Genomic DNA, 20364 nt, shown 5'->3' on the forward strand with positions numbered 1-20364 from the left:
GACTTGTTACTTCTCGTGGACATCTGTTTTTAGCCTCTGCCTGTTGAACTGAAACATTATAAATAGATATTCTTCAAATGCATATTTCAAGTAAGACAGGATTTCAAGGTTAAAAATACTTGTTTCTGCAGTTTCATCAGTGGTGCACGCTGTAAAGTTCTTAGTAACTCACTTGGCTACGTTACACAGTCAGTCAGGCTCTATTTTATATAGTGCCTTCCATAACAACTACCATGACAAGCTTCAATACAAAGGACAACACAATGCATCAATCAGTTTTTGTGGCTGGTTTGTCCAGTTTAGTGTCATGGGAAGCCACTGCCAGCATATTTCCAAGTATACTTGGAACCAACCCTGGATGGGATGCCAGTACATCACAGGGTAAAATCACACTGCTACGTACTGGGCCATTATAGAGTCTCCATTCCTTACCCTAACCATTGCATTTTTATGATGTGCATGGAAGCCCATAGAAATGCAGGGGGAACATTCATACTCCAAACAGACAGTGATCAGGTCAGGAAATACATATAAGATTCCTGAGTGCTTTGAAAGAAGTTAAAGACAGAATTAAGTTTATTGAGTAACTTGTGATAAAGACGGCAAGCTGGAGGTAGATGGTATGGAACAGTCAGCATGAAACCTTATAAGTACCATAATAAAAGATTATAGTAAGGAGCATTTAAAAAAGAGATAGATTAAAAAGAGTCACCACATAATGTGCAGTTTGCAATCTGCTAGAATGCAAGATGGGATATACAAACAACAGAAAGTCATGTTTCAGAGGTTGTTGGAATGGGAAGAAAAAAACAATTCATACTTGTTTGGAAAGCTTGATAAGTTTCATTTTTGACAAGCTACCTGTAGAAGGAAGTGCAGCAAGATCCTCACCCTAGAGGTGTAAAGTCCATCTATCCAGTTACCAAGTTTTAACGTGGGACCTATGGCCTCAGAGCTTTGGCTGCTAGGGAGATACAACTTCTGGAAATGTTACTTAATAAAGGGAGTTGGAAGACCATCGTTAACATGGTGTTGATGGCATGACCAAGGCTGAACTTTTTAGTTTTTTTATTTGACAACATTACAAGTGTCACAGTTGGCTGAAAAAAAAAGTGATTAACTGTTTCACTGAAATAGAATGAATGTTCTGTGATAAATCTTTCAATTTAGGATTTTCTTATTGCTATTTCTGTAGTGTAGTGGATAAGGCACTACAATTTAAAATACACTGTTGCCAGTTCAATTCCCATTACCATCTCAATATTTGACTATGAGCAGACCGCTTAGCCTGCCTGTGCTTCAACTGTAACATAAATAATTGAAAAAATTAAACGGTTGTACTTTATATGTCAGCTAATGTTACAATAATAGTTTGATTTGTTCTTATGAACATACCAAGCTTACTAAACACAAGTACAATACTGCCTAGTTAAAAGATAGCCTAAATGACATACAGCTAAAAATAATGGCAAAACACCACCCCGTATACACAAAACAACATTCTGTACCTGTACACAAGTGTGGGATGCCACTGTTTTTCATTGTGGAAATAACCATTACCTATTTTTACTATATTCCCAGTTTTTATAATGGTCTGCCATTGGGGCCAGGTACACGATAACTTGGCCCAATTAACCTCACAGCTCACATTAGGAAATTTCAGTTGGATCTCCAAGCAAACACTGACAAGCTCAGTATCTCCAAGTATCTTTTACTTACAGCTGTCAGTTCTGCAACATGTAAGAAGTCAGGTACGTGAAAACGCATGCAGTTAGTACTGAGGAGAATGTCTCAGGGATGGGTTCAAACTGACTATAAGAAAGAATATCAACCGTATATCAAAACAGTGAATAGAGTCCAGTTCTATAGATTTTAAATGATTTTTGACAAAGCCTTTCCATAAGAATTGTTATTTGAAGTGTAACAGACATTAACAATAATGACACATATTGAAAATGTTAATGGTTCTGTTTAATTTTTTCTTTATAGTATAGTCTTCCAAAAAGCAGTTCTTCTGACTGGCTTATAGTGGAACTGTACTTAACCTTAGGCAACTTGAATGACCACCCTAAATTCTCAAATCCCATTGATTATTTATAAAATCAAATAGCAAAATACATCAAATTCAGAAGGAATATGAAAAAAGGAAGGAAAAAAAATTGAGGCACACGCTTTGGGTGGAACTGGATGTTGATGTTCAGTGCCGCAGTCCTTATCTGACAAGCAAGAGAATTCCATAGAGGGGTGCAGTGTAAGCAAACACCTCGGCCTCTGATGTCCTGCAACTAACAGTCTTCTTCTGTGTGAGGAAGCCTTGAGCTGGAGCTGCAGGTCATTCTTTCTTTCTGTCTGTATTAGCTCCACTGTCTCCATGTGTTTGTGAATGCCTTTCTAGTGTTTGGAGTTTGTGTGGTAAACACTTGGCAGTTTTGATGGTTGAGAGGTACAAGGCAGGCAATCTGATCCTGGCATAGAGAGGCTATTTGCTTTGTCTGTGAAGATGAGCCTACTGACAAGCTATCAGACCAGAGGAGGAACTCTTGGTGGGGGCTACCATTCTGCATACGATTGTATGCGTGGTAGTCAGGCTCCAAAGCTAACATTACAAATCAGTTTGTCAGTGCATTAGTCCTACTAATTTGGATTGAAAACCAAGATGAGCTCTTTTTTATTTCCATATATAAATTATATATACAGGGTGGTCCAGATCTAATTATGCAGATCCAGATCGTCTGGATGACTTTGATTTATGCGGGGACGATTCCAGTTCAGCGCAAAGACGATTCTTCATGTCGTCAGTTCTCACACTTCTCGATGGTCCGGGGTTTTTCGGGTGATTTTCTATGTAATAAACGTAATAAGTTATAGCGTAATGAAAATTGCATAATTAGATCTGGACCACCCTATATATATATATATATATATATATATATATATATATATATATTTATATATATATATATATATTTCTTAATATGAATAAAACCTACCGGTAAGATTGTTTAATGATTAAACAACAACTGGTCTCCCAGAAGGCTCTCTGTTTTTATATCTGTTGCGCTGTTTTCTTGACGTTCATCACAGTGTTCGTAAATTTACTGCACCATGAACAAGGAACAACCAAATAAAGAACATGGTTTTATTTTTAACACCTTTTTTCCTCCCAAAACTTGGAGCACCTGTGAAATGTTATGTCTTGCTTGATTCCAAATCTAATGTGCAGATAGAAGACCTTGAGAAAGGCTGAGGTACATCACAGTTACTGAGTGGCAGGTGACCATAGTCATGTCTGTTTTTAATTGTTCATTCTTGGTGTTTGAATCAATATCCTTCTGTGCAGTATCATCAAAAGATCATAAATGAAGTGCAAGTACTCCACTATCATTTGGGCAGATGACTGAAACTTTGATTTGTAATAAGAAAGTACCATATTTACTCAATTGGAAGGCATGTGATTTACCAGTTCTCCTCTCTAGGCACAGAACAGCTTGTTTCATTACTGTATCATAATGAAATTTTTGTGATGACATTCATGTACAGTATTTGTTGACCTAAACTTGTTTCATTGTTGTTCAATATACCTGTGTTGTGTGCAAATTTAGACAGTGAAGAATGAAAAAAGTCAAAACAGAATAAAAAAGCAGAAAAAAACAATTAGATTACAGTAATCTACCTCATATCTTTCATGTGGACAAGGATGCCAATGTCAATTGCCTGCAGTTGTTATCATTGTACCAATTAGCACCTCCTTTCAAGTTCTTACGTAATGAAAAAGCCTTGTTCTTGTTTCTGGTGTTTGTTGAAAAGCATCTTTAGACTAAAATTGTAGTAATTTATCATTTGTAAATATTTCTTGAATCAAATTATCAAATGTGTTTGTGTGTGCATATATGTGTTTAAGGTCTATCTCATACCTGTCCACGTCACAGCTTCCTAGATGTTGTGTGTGCCATTCCTGAAACTGTTTTTTTTTTGTTCTTTGCAGATATATGTTGGGTAAAGGGGCAAAGCGGAAATTTGATGAAAATGAAGAGGGGCTGGAAGGCAAAGCGGTGCTGGTGGGAGAAGGCCCCTCGAAGGTGTCCTACACTTTGCAACGTCAGACTATTTTCAACATCTCCCTTATGAAGCTTTACAACCACAGAGCATTGACAGAGCCAAGCCTGCAGAGGAGAGTGCTCATCAACAACATGCTGCGGCGAATCCAGGAGGAGTTCAAACAAGAGGGCAGCCTGAGGCCTATGTTTTTCACTCCCTCCCAGCAACAGGACAACTCACTGGATGATGGCTATCGGGAGGCCCAGCCTGCCTTCAGTATTCTTTCTAGCATTGCTCAGCCCTTGCCTCAGCCTTCTTCACTAACAAGCACTACGCCACTAGACTCCTGCCTCACCCCTGCCTCTCTGCTTGAAGATGATAGCTCTTATTGCACTTCCCCTGTGACTCAGACAGTCCCCGAACCCCAGACTATGAAACCACCTCTAACACTGATTACTCAAACCGCCAAGGATAGCTTCTCATCAGCATTGGATGAAATTGAGGAGCTCTGTCCAGCATCTACCTCCCCTGAGACAGCAAAGGCTGAAATGCCAGATCCCCGTATGCAGTCTTCACCGCTCCCATCTCCTACAGGAGACTGTAAAGACTCTGGGAAGGTCTGTCCTCAGAAGTTTGAAGGCCTGGTTACACAGGAGACTAAAGTAGCAGCCATAACAGCCTTGGATTCTAGACAAACGGATTCTTTATCACCCAGCAATTTAGAGATGACTGCCTCTTCAGGTTTTTTGACAGACCTTGCGCTGGATGATATTCTATTTGCAGATATTGACACTTCAATGTATGACTTTGATCCTTACACGTCTGCCACAGGAGGAGCCTCCAAAATAGCTCCTGTAACAGCAGACGACCTCCTTAAAACATTATCTCCGTACAACAATCAGCCAGTCCCTCCAAATCAGCCTTTCAAAATGGACCTCACAGAATTGGACCACATAATGGAAGTACTTGTCGGTTCCTGATCAAAAAGGGAGATTAAAAAAGAAAATAAAAAAGTTTGTGGAAGTGTCCATCATTTGGCTTTGTACAGATTTTTCATTATTATAAATGACAGTGAAAGAAAGCCAGCACATCACAATGTGCATGCATAGTTTGCTTGCCTTTGAGACGAAAAATGAAATGTAACCTAGGCTTCTACGAAAGTCTGAGTGCCTTCATCTCTATGACCACTTTGTAAATGGCCCATCGATTTTGGGAGCTTTATTTATTTTTGTTGTGTCCTGAAATTCTACATTGAGAAAGACGTGTCTACCTGTAAATTCAAAAGCCATGAGCTGATGTGCTGTGGCGAAAACAAACTTCAAAGTGCAAAGCACAAAGACTACGGATCCATTATTTGCATGTGTGTTTCCTTTAGGTTCATTTGGGAGGAAGGGAGGGTTTTCTTTTTTTCGTTTTTTTTTTTATTTGTTGTTTTGTTCTGTGTGTGAATTTTTATTTTTTGTTTTTCATCCTCCCTGGACTTTTCAACATCTGTCCACTGACTAGTCCAATGCTTGTCAGCATTATTAACTGTAACTGTTTTTAAACTGCTGCCCAGATTTGATTTTATATTTTTGTACAGATTCTGCAACTTGATGGTATTGTTTTCTAAATGAAACTTTAAAAAAATAATTGTTTATACTCAAAAGTAGCTATTTTAATAGGATTCGCTCATGGAGATACACCTGTTTCGGAAGTACAAGTCACCAATTGTACTTTTCTACAAATTCTGAGATGTTTTTATATGTGAATATTTAAAAGTACTTAAGCAACGAGATCTGCAATAGATGTTTACGGGATGCAAATTCATGTTCATCACACGAGGCCGTGGAAGGTTGTGGACTTGATTGAGATTCATGTTCTTCACAACTTGCATGTGCACACACTCTGCAATGAAGTGGCTACAAACTACTGTGTGCATTTCTTGGAATTGGTAGTAAATCTACTTGCTTTACCACTCACTGTGACAAAAGTGTATTGACTGACGACATAGTGGTTCCGATTTTAGTTTTTTCCCCACCTAATTATTCCTCTGAACCATCATGAAGTTTGAATTTATTTGATTTAAGTTTGAATTTCATACTTGGTACAGTATGGAACTGTACCCTGTAATTTGTGGTGGGTAACCAAAGGGAAGCAGCCAGATGAACAGAGTGTCTGTGGGTGGCAGGCTGGAACTGAGCTAGCCATCGAGTATTGGGATACATTTCTGTATTCGTGCACGTCACATTGCCTGCTAAAAGGTAATACAAGACTTTTTTAAAGGGGGAGCAGGGGGCGTGTTAGCAAAAGACAACAAAAGCCAGTGACATTAGTGAAAATAATCCACTTATCAGAGGGGTGGGGGTGTTCACCTCTGTTAATTTGTATTTATTTTTGAAAATATATTTTTTATTTTTCTATTAATATTACAAAACAAGAAAGGTGTCTTAAGTAATATAGCCAAAAAAAAATAAAAAATGCAAAGATTTGGTGTCTCCTTTCCAGTTGCATAAAAAGGCCTGCCGCGTGCAGGACTCATTAACGTCTTGAGGCCCCACTTTTTATTCAAGAGGGCAGCTCTTGTCATGGAGAGCAAGTGTAAAAGAAAGTTCCTCTCCCTGTGGAAGAGAGAACAGGGCAGCTGGCAGACTGACTCTATGTGACCTCTGAAACACGAGACCACCCCCCACTGACCCACCTCCTCGGCATTACATCACCTGGCATTTTTATGTGCTTGGACTCCCCCTCTCTCCTCCTTTCAGCGTTACATTTTCACGCCACATGGCCCACGTTCTGGCTTTGTGAGCGAGCTGTCTTTGAAGTCAAAATGTGTACAGATTCATAAAAGACTTAATTGCACCAAAACTTTAATTATTTTTCCTAAGAATATAGATACTATTGCAAATGTATCCATGCCTGTTGCCAAAACTGTAATAGCCTGTATAGCTTTAAATGGTACTTTTAGCTGTTTGTGTGCTGGTTACAAGCTATAGTATTTAAATTCATGCATTGGGGGAACGTCTGTGTTAATTTATTTCAAATGTTTTGTTTCTTTAGGTTAAATTATATTTTCTATCATCCAAAAAATATAATATGCATATTAATATATATACACATGTGTATATATATATATATTTGTATGTTTAAATATCTTCTTGATCTCTGCTCTTCTCTTGTCATGGTTCAGATCTGGTCTCCTGTTCAAAATTGATTGGCACTTTAAATTTCTGAACACATTTTATAAGGTAACTGCAATGAAGGAACTCCTAAGGAGTTAACAGGCACTCTAGTTAAGCTGCACCTTTCTCTGGACTTAAATATGATATGTGTTCAGGTATTGTTCTTTTAATTCTTCTCAAAATATGACTAATTTTCAACGCACCCCTTTGAGCCAAAAGGTGCAGTGAAGTTTGGGGACTCGTCTTTATTGGTTAGTATGCAGGAAGTCTGTATGGGGGACCAAAGAGCTTGTTCCATTTTAACATCTCATCCTGCTTTGCTTTGAGCCGAGAACTTTATTTAATATATTTAATATATATTATTTAATATTTACATCCCTGTGCCTGCTACCAATTTTCAAAACTCCTGTTTGTATGGTGATGTAGACCCAGTGGGCTTGCAGTCGAGCAAATGGCATCCTGACACCGAGGACTGACAAAGTCGCATAACAAAATATTCAGACGCTTGTGCATGTCACAGTCAGGGCATGTGGTTTGCTGTGTTGGCCTAGCTGGATTTACAGAGGACGAATACGTTATTGTCTGCAGGGTTCATGTCCCGCTAGGCCATTTTTATTGAGTCAGAGCCTGGAGATTTGCACTGGAATGCACCAAGTTGTGTGTGTGTCTGGATTTACTTAATTACTTATTTTTTTTCTAAAATTCCATCTTTAGTACTGACTATCAAATCAAAATAATATGGCGCAAGGTACCCTAAAATTCCAGGTGTTTTCTTAAAAATCGATCAAAGACATTTGTATTTATTTGCTGCCTTGCTACACAGAGCCTCCTTTACATTTGAGGCATGATGTGTGGCACAGAACTATTGAAAGAACATCATGGGGCAGGCTGGTCGGGCCTCTCCACCTGGCCACGTACCTTTGCTGAACGTGCCGGTCATTGTCATGGTGCTCGCTTTACAGTCAGAGTGGGAGGGCTTCACTAGAGTGGCCGGATCTGCTTAACGTTGAACAGATCAGTACCTGTAAAGGGGGCAGTTTGAAGTGACAAGGAGGGAGAGGCGGGAGACCAAGAAAAGCAAACAGCTTTGGTTTTGAAGTGATTTTAACTTATTTATTTCTCATTTCCTGTTGTAAATATATTTATTATTTTTTTGTGATGATATATTCTTGATTGTAATGTGTATAGAATGTATGGTGGGAATGTACTCTCCTGTCAGAATGTATATTTTGTTTGGGGTGGGATGGGGTGGATGTGGGAAATAACATGGGAAGCCATTGAAGGGATGGGGTGGTGGGGTTGCATTTCTGGCTTGCTTATTTTTAATTCATTTTTTTTTTTTGTCTGAGTCTTGGTTCACATGTGATATACCCTTCCAGCCATCACTTGAACTTCAGGGACCTGTGTCTCCAGTATTGTTTAACTCTGTTACACTCTTGTGTTTTTGTACACATGGTTGTCATTAAGAGGTTTTCAATCCCAAGCTTGTCCAACCAAATAGGATATCAATTGAAAACGCTAGACAGTGTCAACCGGGGCAGATTTTATGTATTTTTTTTAGCTTCAGCTACATTTTTTGGTGGCAGCTTTTTTCCCTCTTTAAACTGTACGGCATAAATCCCTTAGATTACAGAAGAAAGGGTATTAGTGATATGACCTGGATATCAGACACCCTCCGCCCCAAGAGTGGCTTCATGTCATTTCTGAAAGGAAGGTGTATTTTTCTCACAGACCCAAGCGCTGTGCCTTTTCTATGCAATTTTACCAACATATTGTTTGGGGGGTGTAGGGGGGACACTCTTCACATCAAGGTTAGGACTCCCGATACAAAGTGGGCAAAATGTACATCCAGTTGAGCAGTCTTACTTTTGTAGTTTTATATTATACAATAAACTGTTATAAAAGAAAATGGCTCGGTGTAATCGATTCCTTCATGCCTACAGTATTTTGGGCTGAAAAGGTGCTGCCTCAAAGTTCCAAAGGGTCTCGGGCTGGTCTTTGGCAATGCGCATGTTCCCTCCATCTGTTTGGGTCTTTCTCCCATGATGTGCATGTTAAGATTAATTGGTTATTCTGAAATGTCTTGTTTCATGTTATGCTGCTGGGCTTTGACAAGTTTAAAAGTAAAGTAAACGTATCGTGGCAGTTTAGGAGTTTCACTGTACACATCACAGTAATGACAGTGCAAATTGGCCTAACATGAGTGAGTGGGCCCCCTACAGTGAACTGGCACCAGGTGAGAAGGTGCCCTGTGCTGTTGGACTGGGCACTGGCTCCACATTACCCTGAATAAGATGAATGGGTTAGAAAATGGACTTTTACATTTTACGGAGTTGCTGCTCACTCGGTATGTACTTGAATTTGGCTCATTTAAAGCAGCAATGTGAGAACCATGAGCAGCAGTTAATTGTTTTTTCATAAGCCTTCTTCATGATAACTGACTTCCACTACTTTGAGTACAAGTGTAGACGTCAAATTACAGTGTTTCCAAATTTTGTGTTTTACCAGTACTTATTTTACAGCCAACCGAAGATTTGAATAAATGATACATTTTGTTATTGAATGGAGTTGAGAGGTAGCATTCTTTTGGCAATGTCCTGCTTTATTTATATTTCTATATTTATATTCTTGTTTCACAAGCATATTCAGGCCATTTCTATTGGACATGTTAGTTGGCCACACTTGATGTTTGTTTACGGAGCAAACACTAAATACAGTCATATGAAAAAGTTTGAGAACCCCTCTTAATTCTTTGGATTTTTGTTTATCATTGGCTGAACTTCCTTTAAATATATGACATGCCTTATGGAAACAGTAGTATTTCAACAGTTTATTGGATTAACAGAAAATATGCAATATGCATCATAACAAAATTAGACAGGTGCATAAATCTGGGCACCCCAACAGAGATATTACATCAATACTTAGTTGAGCCTCCTTCTGCAAATATAACAGCCTCTAGACGCCTCCTATAGCCTTTGATGAGTGTCTGGATTCTTGATGGAGGTATTTTTAACCATTCTTCCATACAAAATCTCTCCAGTTCAGTTCAATTTAATGGCTGCCGAGCATGGACAGCCTGCTTCAAGTCATCCCATAGATTTTCAATGATATTCAAGTCAGGGGGACTGTGACGGCCATTCCAGAACATTGTACTTCTCCCTCTGCATGAACGCCTTTTTACATTTCGAACTGTGTGTTTGGGTTATTGTCTTGTTGAAACATCCAACCCCTGCATAACTTCAACTTTGTGACTGATGCTTGAACATTATCCTGAAGAATCTGTTGATATTGAGTTGAATTCATCCAACCCTCGACTTTAACAAGGGCCCCAGTCCCTGAACTAGCCACACAGCCCCCATAGCATGATGGAACCTCCACCAAATTTGACAGTAAGTAGCAGGTGTTTTTCTTGGAATGTGGTGTTCTTTTTCTGCCATGCAAAGCGCTTTTTGTTATGACCAAATAACTCAATTTTTGTCTGCTCAGTCCAAAGCACCGAAATGAATCTGGCTTGTCTAAATGAGCATTTGCTTACAACAAGCGACTCTGTTTGTGGCGTGAGTGCAGAAAGGGCTTCTTTCTCATCACCCTGCCATACAGATGTTCTTTGTGCAAATTGCACTGAATTGTAGAACGATGTACAGATACACCATCTGCAGCAAGATGTTCTTGCAGGTCTTTGGAGGTGATCTGTGGGTTGTCTGTGACCATTCTCATAATCCTGTGCATGTGCCACTCCTGTATTTTTCTTGGCCTACCATACTTGGGTTTACCAGCAACTGTGCCCGAGGCCTTCCATTTCCTGATTACATTCCTTACAATTGAAACTGACAGTTTAAACCTCTGAGATGGCTTTTTGTAGCCTTCCCTTAAACCATGAGACTGAACAATCTTTGTTTTCAGATCTTTTGAGAGTTGCTTTGAGGATCCCTTGCTGTCGCTTTTCAGAGGAGAGTCAAAGAGAAGGAAGCACAAGTTGCAACTGACCACCTTGAATACCTTTTCTCATGATTGGACACACCTGTCTATGAAGTTCCAGGCTTAACGAGCTAATCCAACCAATTTGGTGTTGCAAGTAATCAGTATTGAGCAGTTACAGGCATCCAAATCAGCAAAATTACAAGGGGACCCACATTTTTGCACAGCCAGTTTTTCTTTTTAACTAAATACTGCTTCACTTAAAAATCTTTGTTTGGAAAACACCGCAGTACTCAGATGTTCCTAGGAAATGAAAGACATACCACTGTTATCTTTTTTTTTTAAAGTAAATTATTATGCAGACTGAGAGGCCAAACTTTTTCATATGACTGTAGATTGAAATCAAAACTGAAGAAAACCTTAAACCGGGTTTTAACATTAAACTGGCTGTTTTTTAAAAGTTACCAAATGGGTACCAGGCAACTGAAATCATGGAATATAAAGGTTAGGGGGCCCACCAAAATAAATGTGGCAAAATTCAGTGCCTTGCAAAATTATTCATCCCCCTTGTTGTTTTGTTGCATAAGAACCTGGATTTAAAATGGATTTTTGTGGGGTTAGCACCATTTGATTTACAAAATATCCCTTCCATTTTGAAGGTGCAAAATATTTTTTATCATTACACAAACAATAATTAAGAGGTTAAACAGAAATCTTGAGTGTGCATAGGTATTCACCCCCAGAAGTCAATACTTTGTTGAGCTACATTTTGCTGTAATTTGAGCTGCAAGTCTCTTATTGAATGTCTCTATTGGGATTTTCACCCATTCCCGAAGGCAAAACTGCTCCAACTCCTTTGGGTTAGATGGCTTGTGTTGGTGTAGGGCAGTCTTCAGGTCATGCCACAGATTCTCCATTGGATTGAAGTTAGGGCTTTGACTAGGCCATTCTAAGACATTCCAATATTTTCCTTTATTTCAGTTTAGTGTAGCTTTAGCAGTATGTTTAGGTTCATTGCTGGAAGGTGAACCTTCGTCCCAGTCTCAAATCTCTGGCAGACTGAAACAGGTTTTCCTTAGAATTGCCCTGTATTTAAAATTTATTGCCATCCATCTTTCCTTCAATCCTTACCAGTTTTCCTGCCTCTGCCAATGAAAAGTATCCTCGCAGCAAGCAGCAATCACCACCATGCTTCACTCTGTTCTCGGGTGATGGGAAGTGTTGTGTTTGCACCATTCATGGCATTTCCATGATGGCCAAAAAGTTCGGTTTTAGTCTTATCTGACATCAGAACCTTATTCCACATGTTTATGGAGTCCCACCACACGCTGGACAAACTCCAAACACGTTTTCCTATTTTTTTCTTTTAAGTAATGGCATTTTTCTGACCTCTCTTAGTTGTGGTGGGCAGCCTTCTCTGGTCAGGTCTGCATGTCTTTCCATTTTGTTGTAATGGCTTTAATGGCGCTCTGTGGGATATTCAAAGTTTGTTATGTATTTTTTATAGCCCAACCCTGATCTACAGTATACTTCTCCACATGTTTGTTCCTGACTTGTTTGGAGTGCTTCTTGGTCTTCATGTTGCTTTACAGAATAGGTCTATTTACACAGACATCACGTGATAGATCATGTGACACCTTGAGCGCACACAGGTGGACCCTTATCAACTACTTATGTGACTTCTGAAGGTAGTTGGTTGGTCTAGATCTTCTTTAGGGGTGTTCATAGCAAAGGGGATGGATATATATGCACTCACAACTTTTCCATTTTTACTTTTTTTACATACAGTATATACAAGGTATTTTGTTTTCATTTCACTTTAACAATTTGGACTATATTATGAAGCCCATTACCTAAAATCCATAAAAACATTTATTTCAATTCCAGATTGTAATGCGACAAAACAGGACAAACACTGAGAAGGATGAATGCTTTCACAAAGCACTGTATTCCAGCGTTTCAAGGTGCAGTGCAAGTGGACTGATGTAGAGCTGGGAGAGGACTGTACCTTCAGTAAAGATAAGACCACGTCTGATGTCTGATTACATGATAATCATATGTCAGTATTTTCTAAATGTTACATTTTCCCCATCCCACACTGCTACACAAGACACAGTGTTTTCATATGTATACACTTTGGAGAGCATTTTTGGTAGTCATGTGGACGTTTCCGTAAGGATGGAAGGCCAAACCAAAAAAAAAAAAAAGTCTTTTCAGATATACACACAATAATAATAATAATGTAGACCAAGTCCAAGCGTGGGTGTTCCCTTTTGATTTAGAATATTCTTACCAGTAGCTTGTTTTGACTGACCATACACATCATTCCCAAAGATCAATTTCTGTGATGTGTATAAAATAGATCATCATCTATGATCAAAGTGGAGCTTATGATATTATTTATCTGGACTTTCAGAAAGCACTTGATAAGGTGCCACATGAGAGGTTGGGCATCAAGTTAAAAGAAGTGGGAGTTCAGGGTGATGTTTTTAGATGGGTGCAGAATTGGCTGAGACACAGGAAGCAGAGGGTGATGGTGCGAGGAACCTCATCAGAACTGGCCGATGTTATGAGTGGTGTTCCACAGGGGTCAGTGCTAGGGCCGCTGCTATTTTAATATATATAAATGATTTAGATAGAAATATAAGTATCAAGCAGGTTAAGTTTGCAGATGATACCAAGATAGGTGAATTAGCAGATAATTTGGAATCCGTTATATCATTACAGAAGGACTTGGATAGCATACAGGCTTGGGCAGATTTGTGGCAGATGAAATTTAATGTCAGTAAATGTAAAGTATTACACATAGGAAGTAAAAATATTAGGTTTGAATACATAATGGGTGGTCAGAAAATCAATACACCTTATGAGAAGGATTTAGGAGTCATAGTGGACTCTAAGCTATCGACTTCCCAACAGTGTTCAGAAGCCATTAAGAAGGCTAACAGAATGTTAGGATATATAGCACGATGTGTCGAGTACAAGTCCAAGGAGGTTCTGCTCAAACTTTATAACACACTGGTGAGGCCTCATCTGGAGTACTGTGTGCAGTTTTGGTCTCAAGGCTACAAAGAGGACATAGCAGCGCTAGAAAAGGTCCAGAGAAGAGCGACTAGGCTGATTCCAGGTCTACAGGGGTTGAATTAAGAGGAAAGATTAAAAGCTGGGCCTTTACAGTTTAAGCAAAAGAAGATTAAGAGGTGACATGATTGAAGTGTTTAAAATTATGAAGGGAATTAGTACAGTGGATTGAGACTGTTATTTTAAAATGAGTTCATCAAGAACACGGGGACACAGTTGGAAACATGTTAAGGGTAAATTTCCGCACAAACATTAGATAGTTTTTCTTTACACAAAGAACGATAGACACTTGGAATAAGCTACCAAGTAGTGTGGTAGACAGTAAGACGTTAGGGACTTTCAAAACTCGACTTGATGTTCTTTTGGAAGAAATAAGTGGATCGGACTGGCAAGCTTTGTTGGGCTGAATGGCCTGTTCTCGTCTAGACTGTTCTAAATGTTTTAATGTAGAAATTATTAATGCACACCAGAAGAGTACCTAAAAGCAGATAAAGAATACAGATAAAGAAGGAGATTTAGTGATCTCTGTCACATGTATGTGAGTGGGCTGAACAGTCACTGGGTTCCTGTCTTGTGCCCAGTTCTGCTCCCTGTGATGCTGAATTGTATTAATCGGGTTTGGGGAGCGTTAGCTCAGATATTAGTGTGGTGAAGTTTCTTATTGCTCAGAGTTCCATTACTGTTATCACCACTGTCAGTATTGGTTGTTCCCAGTACCCTTGTTTCTTCCTACATCCAGTGGTTGGTATGGTAGTTGAGTTAGTGTGCCCTGCTGTTGCTTAGTACCCTGCCCAGATCTGGTTCTCTTGTTCTGTTAACACAAGCTTGAGCCAAATGGGAGTCACAAAATGGAAGGCTCCTACTAATGACAGTGCACTTGGGTCATTTACTGTCCAGTTGCTCACTATTAATCATTCCTTCCAGCAGGAGTGTGAAGTGTGACCAAACAATTGCATACTTGCTGGGACAACTTGTTAATTTCCATTAGCAAATTTGCTCATAATGGTGAGTGGACAAATCATTCCATTCCGTTGTACTGCAGCAAATGACAAAGACTGCTGGCCTGAGTCATCCCTGACTCATCGACACAAGGAGTGTTTCACATTTGTCATTTTCAGCTGGGTAATATTTATTTTTACATGACGCAGTCTTGTTTTTAAATCTACAAGTAGATCTACTGCTCTGGGTCTGTTTAGTGACGATTTTCTGGGCTTACCAAATATTTTGGAGATATCAGAGCAGAGGTTTTTACAGCATGATGCCCTTCCTGATGCTAAGCTCCTTTATGACATGCAGGAGAGACAGTGACCTTAATCTAAACTCAGGTCACTGGGGTACAAATACATGCATGGCTGTAGTTTCCTAATCTTTGTCTTTTCTTCTCATGACAGCAGAAACACACGGCAGGAATCCATCCAGGGCAAGACCCCCGTCCATCACGGGACATAGTCATCATGTTGAACTATGAAGATGCATCCCGTGAAGAAGTTAAACAGCTTCCAAGAGTGACATGGTCAGTTTCATTTGTTAGATGGCACCCTAATGTCTGTATTTTAGTCATTGTTGTAGCTTTCCTTTTTTCTTCATATTTCCCATCTTCATTAACTCTTTAAGGGCTGAATAGTTTTTTCCAAAAAACATAGTTTCTGAAGAGCAATGGTTTCACACAGAAATCAACATAAAATGTCTGTTGCTGCATGCTATGGCTGCCAGTTTGCCATGAATGTGTGGCAGGCTTGCTGCCAGGCTGTCTTTGCATGGCTAGGGCAGCAACAGCAGCGGTCACAGTGCATTGCAATCTACCTTTTGCCATTGTTAAGTGGCAGTCCTCCTGGTGAACATTACTGTTGGCGTGTCATCTACATGAACCTGTTCAGCCCCACGATTAGCTGGGGATCAGTCAGCTGAAGCTGGAACCTCACATTCATTTTTGATCACGTATCAAAATCTGAGTTCGACAAGTCAAAGTCCAGTTCAGAGATAATAGGCAAAACTTATTTAACCTTATACAATTTCTTGTATTAGGAATTTGTTAGTTTTCACACAACGCCCCTGGAGCAATTACAGGTTAAGGGTCTTCCTCAAGGGTCCAGCATCCAGCATCTGTTTTGGCAGTGATGGGGATTCGATCCGGCAACCTTTTGGATACCAGCATAGATCCTTAGCCTCATTCTCTTTGTTCTCTCGCCATTATGTCCATGCCATTTTTGCTCTTGTTTGCCCCTTACTACTCACACAAGTGCAGGAAATCTCGGTCAAACCAATGAAGCTTACTTTCCTTCCCGCAACGAGAGTCCAAATAAAACATAACGGTTGGTTTTGTCACAGTTTACAGTTGATAATCATCGTCAACTCCTTTCGACAAAAGTCGACATCAGCCCTGAAAGAGTTAACTAACTACCTCTAGCCGTGGCAGCCAGTTTGTAGTCACTTTCATATGCTGTTTGGTTATAAAAAGTTTGGTTTGGTGACACCATATGTGTAAGTCTGTGACTGGCTGACATAGGCTGTGTGTTGTGTGTCCGATGGCTGTAATTTTCTCAATTAAGCAGACCACCAAATTAGTACCACCCAGCAGATCAAATCTAGTGCACACCTAGCCAAGTTCATCTGACAGAAACAGAAATCATACAAAATAAAAAAAGAAGTGGACATGCCAGTGTAAAATCCAGACAGCACAGGAGAGAAGCCTAATCCATACGAGAGAGGTGTAAGCATAAATGTCGGCAGAGGGCTTCATTCTGCTGCCTCACTGCTGCAGGGTCTTCAGTCCAAATCCTGACCAAGATGCTGTTTGTGTGGAGTCTTCATATTCTTGTGAATGTTAATGGGCAGGCTGCAGTTCTGTGCCAAAGCCAGTAATGAAGGTCAGAAATGAGCTTGGCATACATCGGCCATTGATCTTCATGCACCAAAGATGAGTTTAGTTGTATACTTTTTAATGATGATCAGCTATTTGCAGTATTTCATTATATTCCCAGCATTCTTTAAAAAGTATCATCCCAGACAAAACAAGATGCTTTTTGATTGCCATAACTACGATGTGATGGTGACTGATTAGCGGCCATGGACTGACAGTAAGAGCTGGCGTGGTTGTCTCCATTCTTTCGTTATTTCTTATCATGAGTAGAACCATCGCAGATTCTAGCTGTGTGAAGTTTGAGATGCTTATAAGAGGCAAGATTGAAGGATTTGAAATTTTACAGTTTAAGTGAACGAGACTAAGAGGCGACACGATCAAAGTGTTTAAAATTATGAAGGGAATTGGCACGTTGGATCCCAGCTGATACTTTAAAAGGAGCTCTTCAGCAGGAACGCGGGGAACATCCATCCATCCATCCATTATCCAACCCGCTATATCCTAACTACAGGGTCACGGGGGTCTGCTGGAGCCAATCCCAGCCAACACAGGGTACAAGGCAGGAAACAAACCCCGGGCAGGGCGCCAGCTCACCACAGACACGGGGAACAGATTGAACTTATTAAGAGTACACCTTGGAAAGTGTTTCTTCAGACACCAAACCATGAACTCAGATTAACAAGTGGCATGGTAGAGAGCAACAGCTTCAACACATGACTTGATATTAGTTTGGAAAAATGAAGCAAGCTTTAAGGTGAAGGTTAAAGGTAAGGTTTTTAAGACAGTGGTATGATATACCGAGCTGAGACGTGGGCAGTAAATGGAGTGCAGGAGAAGAAGTCAGATGTGGATGTTAAGATGGATGTGTAGAGTTACAAAGGAAAAGGATAAAATAAGAAATGAGATAATGAGAGGTATAACAAAAGTGGGAGAGATATCTAAGAAAGTGCAGAAAAGTAAGTTGAATTGGTTTGAACATGTGATGATGAATATGAGGGAAAAAGAGTGATGGGAACGAAAGTACAGGGGAAGAGAAAGCGAGGGAGGCCAAAGTGTAGTTGGATGGATAAAGTAAAAGTTCTGGAAGAAACTGGCAAGGCGGTGCAGGACCAAGCATTTTGTTAATCAAGAACATCAACCCCACATAGATGCTGGAAGAGATGAAGAGGAATTAGAAGAAGAAGTTCTCTTCTAGCTTTTTTCTAATGTTCCATGTATACCTTTGAAGAGAAAGGTCTCACATGTTGGAATTAAATCTAGCCATCCATGGCTTCTTAAAGTTTGGAATTCAAATGAATTAATCAACCCCTCTTGCCAGCTAAACCTGCGTTTTGTACCCATTAAATCTGAAGTTATCACTGAAGTAACTCTGTGTTATTTCCATGCGACTAACTCAAGGTCTTTTGTTTGAATTCTGATGATCAGATATTCTCTTAATGTAATAGTGTGCTTCAGTTCCATTTACTTGGTGACTGATGGAGGCTGTGACTTGTACAGGGTGAGCTAGACAAGGATGTCGAACTCGGGCAAAAGAGGACAGCGGTAGCTATAGGTTTTCGTTTCGGCCATTTTCTTAATATGTAATCAATCAGTGCTGCTAATGGCACAGACGACTTCTGCGGGCTAACTTTGCGTCTCTTTTATTGTGTAACTCTTGGTTAAAGAAAAAAGTAACCGAAAGTCTTCAGAATCTTACAAAGGAAGTCAATAAAAATTATAGCCAGACAAGTCTGTGCCATTGGCCGTAGTAATTGGCAGAAATGATAGATGACATTTTACCGGAAGCAGCTTGTTTATTGTGCTAGAGATCTAAACATTACACATAAACCTGTTACTTGATTTATTACAAAATGTTCCACACAGAACCATATTGTATATGCCAATGTTCACTTTAAAAAGAGAGTCAAATTCTGACACAGTGTTTGCAGCACAAATCTTGGTCCGGGCATTCATCTTGTTGTGTCTGGACTACTGTAGCTGTCTGCTGGCAGGGGAACCAACATGTGCCACCAAGCTGCTGCAGAGGATTCCAAATGCAGTGGCACGTCCGGTGATCAGCCAGCCGAGACAGACACGTGTCAGTCTTTCTTCAGATCACCACGTTGGCTCCCTGTGGTTCAAGTCCTTGGCGCTTGCCTACGCAGTAGTCTTTGGGTCAGCACCCATATGGAGACACGTGTGATTCTTATAATGCCTCTCACCCTTTCAGGTCTGCTGATGAATGGTGTCTGGTGATGCCAACTCTGTGTGGAATCAAATCTCATTCCAGACTCTTTTCATGCATAGCTTCTGCCTGGTGAAACAAGTTGCCAACTTCTATTCGAAATCCTGACCCGCTCAGTGTGTTTAGGACTCTCTATGTTCGAGCCTATGCTGTAGGTACGCCGACACACACCTCTTGAACACTACGCAGACACTGACAACTCTGATCGGCCAGTTTGGTAATTATCTATTTCCTGAACCATGTTGACATTTGTCTTCTCATTTGGAAGTTGTTAAATGTATGAAAAAGTTAAAAAGAAATAAAATGTGAGGGACAAATACGTTTGCCTGTGGAAGAATATGTGTAGCAAGAGGAGTGTTAATGGATCATTTGCTTTTCTTGCATGCTGCAAACACTGCCAACTAGCGTTCAGGCACGTGCATACGGTGTGATGCTTTCAACGATACTGCCTACAGCGCGGCCTGTGCACATCGCTACACCGTAAGGCCTGACGCAGAAATAGAAATCCGCCTTTAGGTTTTATGACATAGGAGTTGTAACTCACTTGCATTTTGTTTTGAGCTCTTTGCTCGTCATGATCACCTAAAACAGCCCCCAGACTGATGTTTAATTGATTATGTTGACATGTTTTTGAAAGTCACTTTGATAAAAGCATCTGCTAAGCAAATAAATGTGAATGTGAACTAAAAATTGGCATCTACACAAAGGGGATTTTGCCAAATTCACAAGATATTTGGCAGTGTGGTTCACTTTTAGCATAGTTAACCTTTGTATTTTAAGAATAATGGATTAAAATGGAGTGGTCAGAGAACTTCATGTTTTCAAAAGGCAGCACTTTTGACAAATGTATTTATCCATTGTAGCGCAGCTTGTTTAAATAACCATTTTGGTGGCGTCTGATAAATTTATCATTTTTTGTCTCCAACATGCCCGTTCTGAGCAGTTTTCTACTTTCTGTTGAGCAGTTCCTTTTTGTTCTGTGATGTCTGGGCATGTCACAGAAGTTAGAAAATCCCCCAAAACACAGCTTGCTGTCTTGGCTGGGAGGTCTCACTTCATCTTGTGCAGAATTCACCTTG

General features: G+C 39.9%; 1 protein-coding gene across 6 annotated transcripts in view; it reads left to right on the forward strand.

Moving 5' to 3' along the window:
* sertad2b (SERTA domain containing 2b) overlaps positions 1 to 20364 on the forward strand; it is a 71031-nt gene that overhangs the window by 18316 nt on the left and 32351 nt on the right. For 3 of the 6 annotated variants that reach the window (XR_005630836.1, XR_005630838.1, XR_005630837.1), the window contains exon 2: positions 15593 to 15714. Coding sequence is in view for 3 of the 6 variants with exons in the window: in XM_039738006.1 (XP_039593940.1) it covers positions 3990 to 5018 (1029 nt within the window). In the remaining 3 variants the exon portion in view is untranslated. Of the gene's footprint in view, positions 1 to 3985; positions 9109 to 15592; positions 15715 to 20364 lie in introns of those variants that run through there. The other 3 variants (XM_039738006.1, XM_039738008.1, XM_039738007.1) reach the window with 1 other exon arrangement.

Source organism: Polypterus senegalus, chromosome 16 (genome assembly GCF_016835505.1).
Source record: "Polypterus senegalus isolate Bchr_013 chromosome 16, ASM1683550v1, whole genome shotgun sequence".
In the NCBI taxonomy this organism is placed as follows: Eukaryota; Metazoa; Chordata; class Cladistia; order Polypteriformes; family Polypteridae; genus Polypterus; species Polypterus senegalus.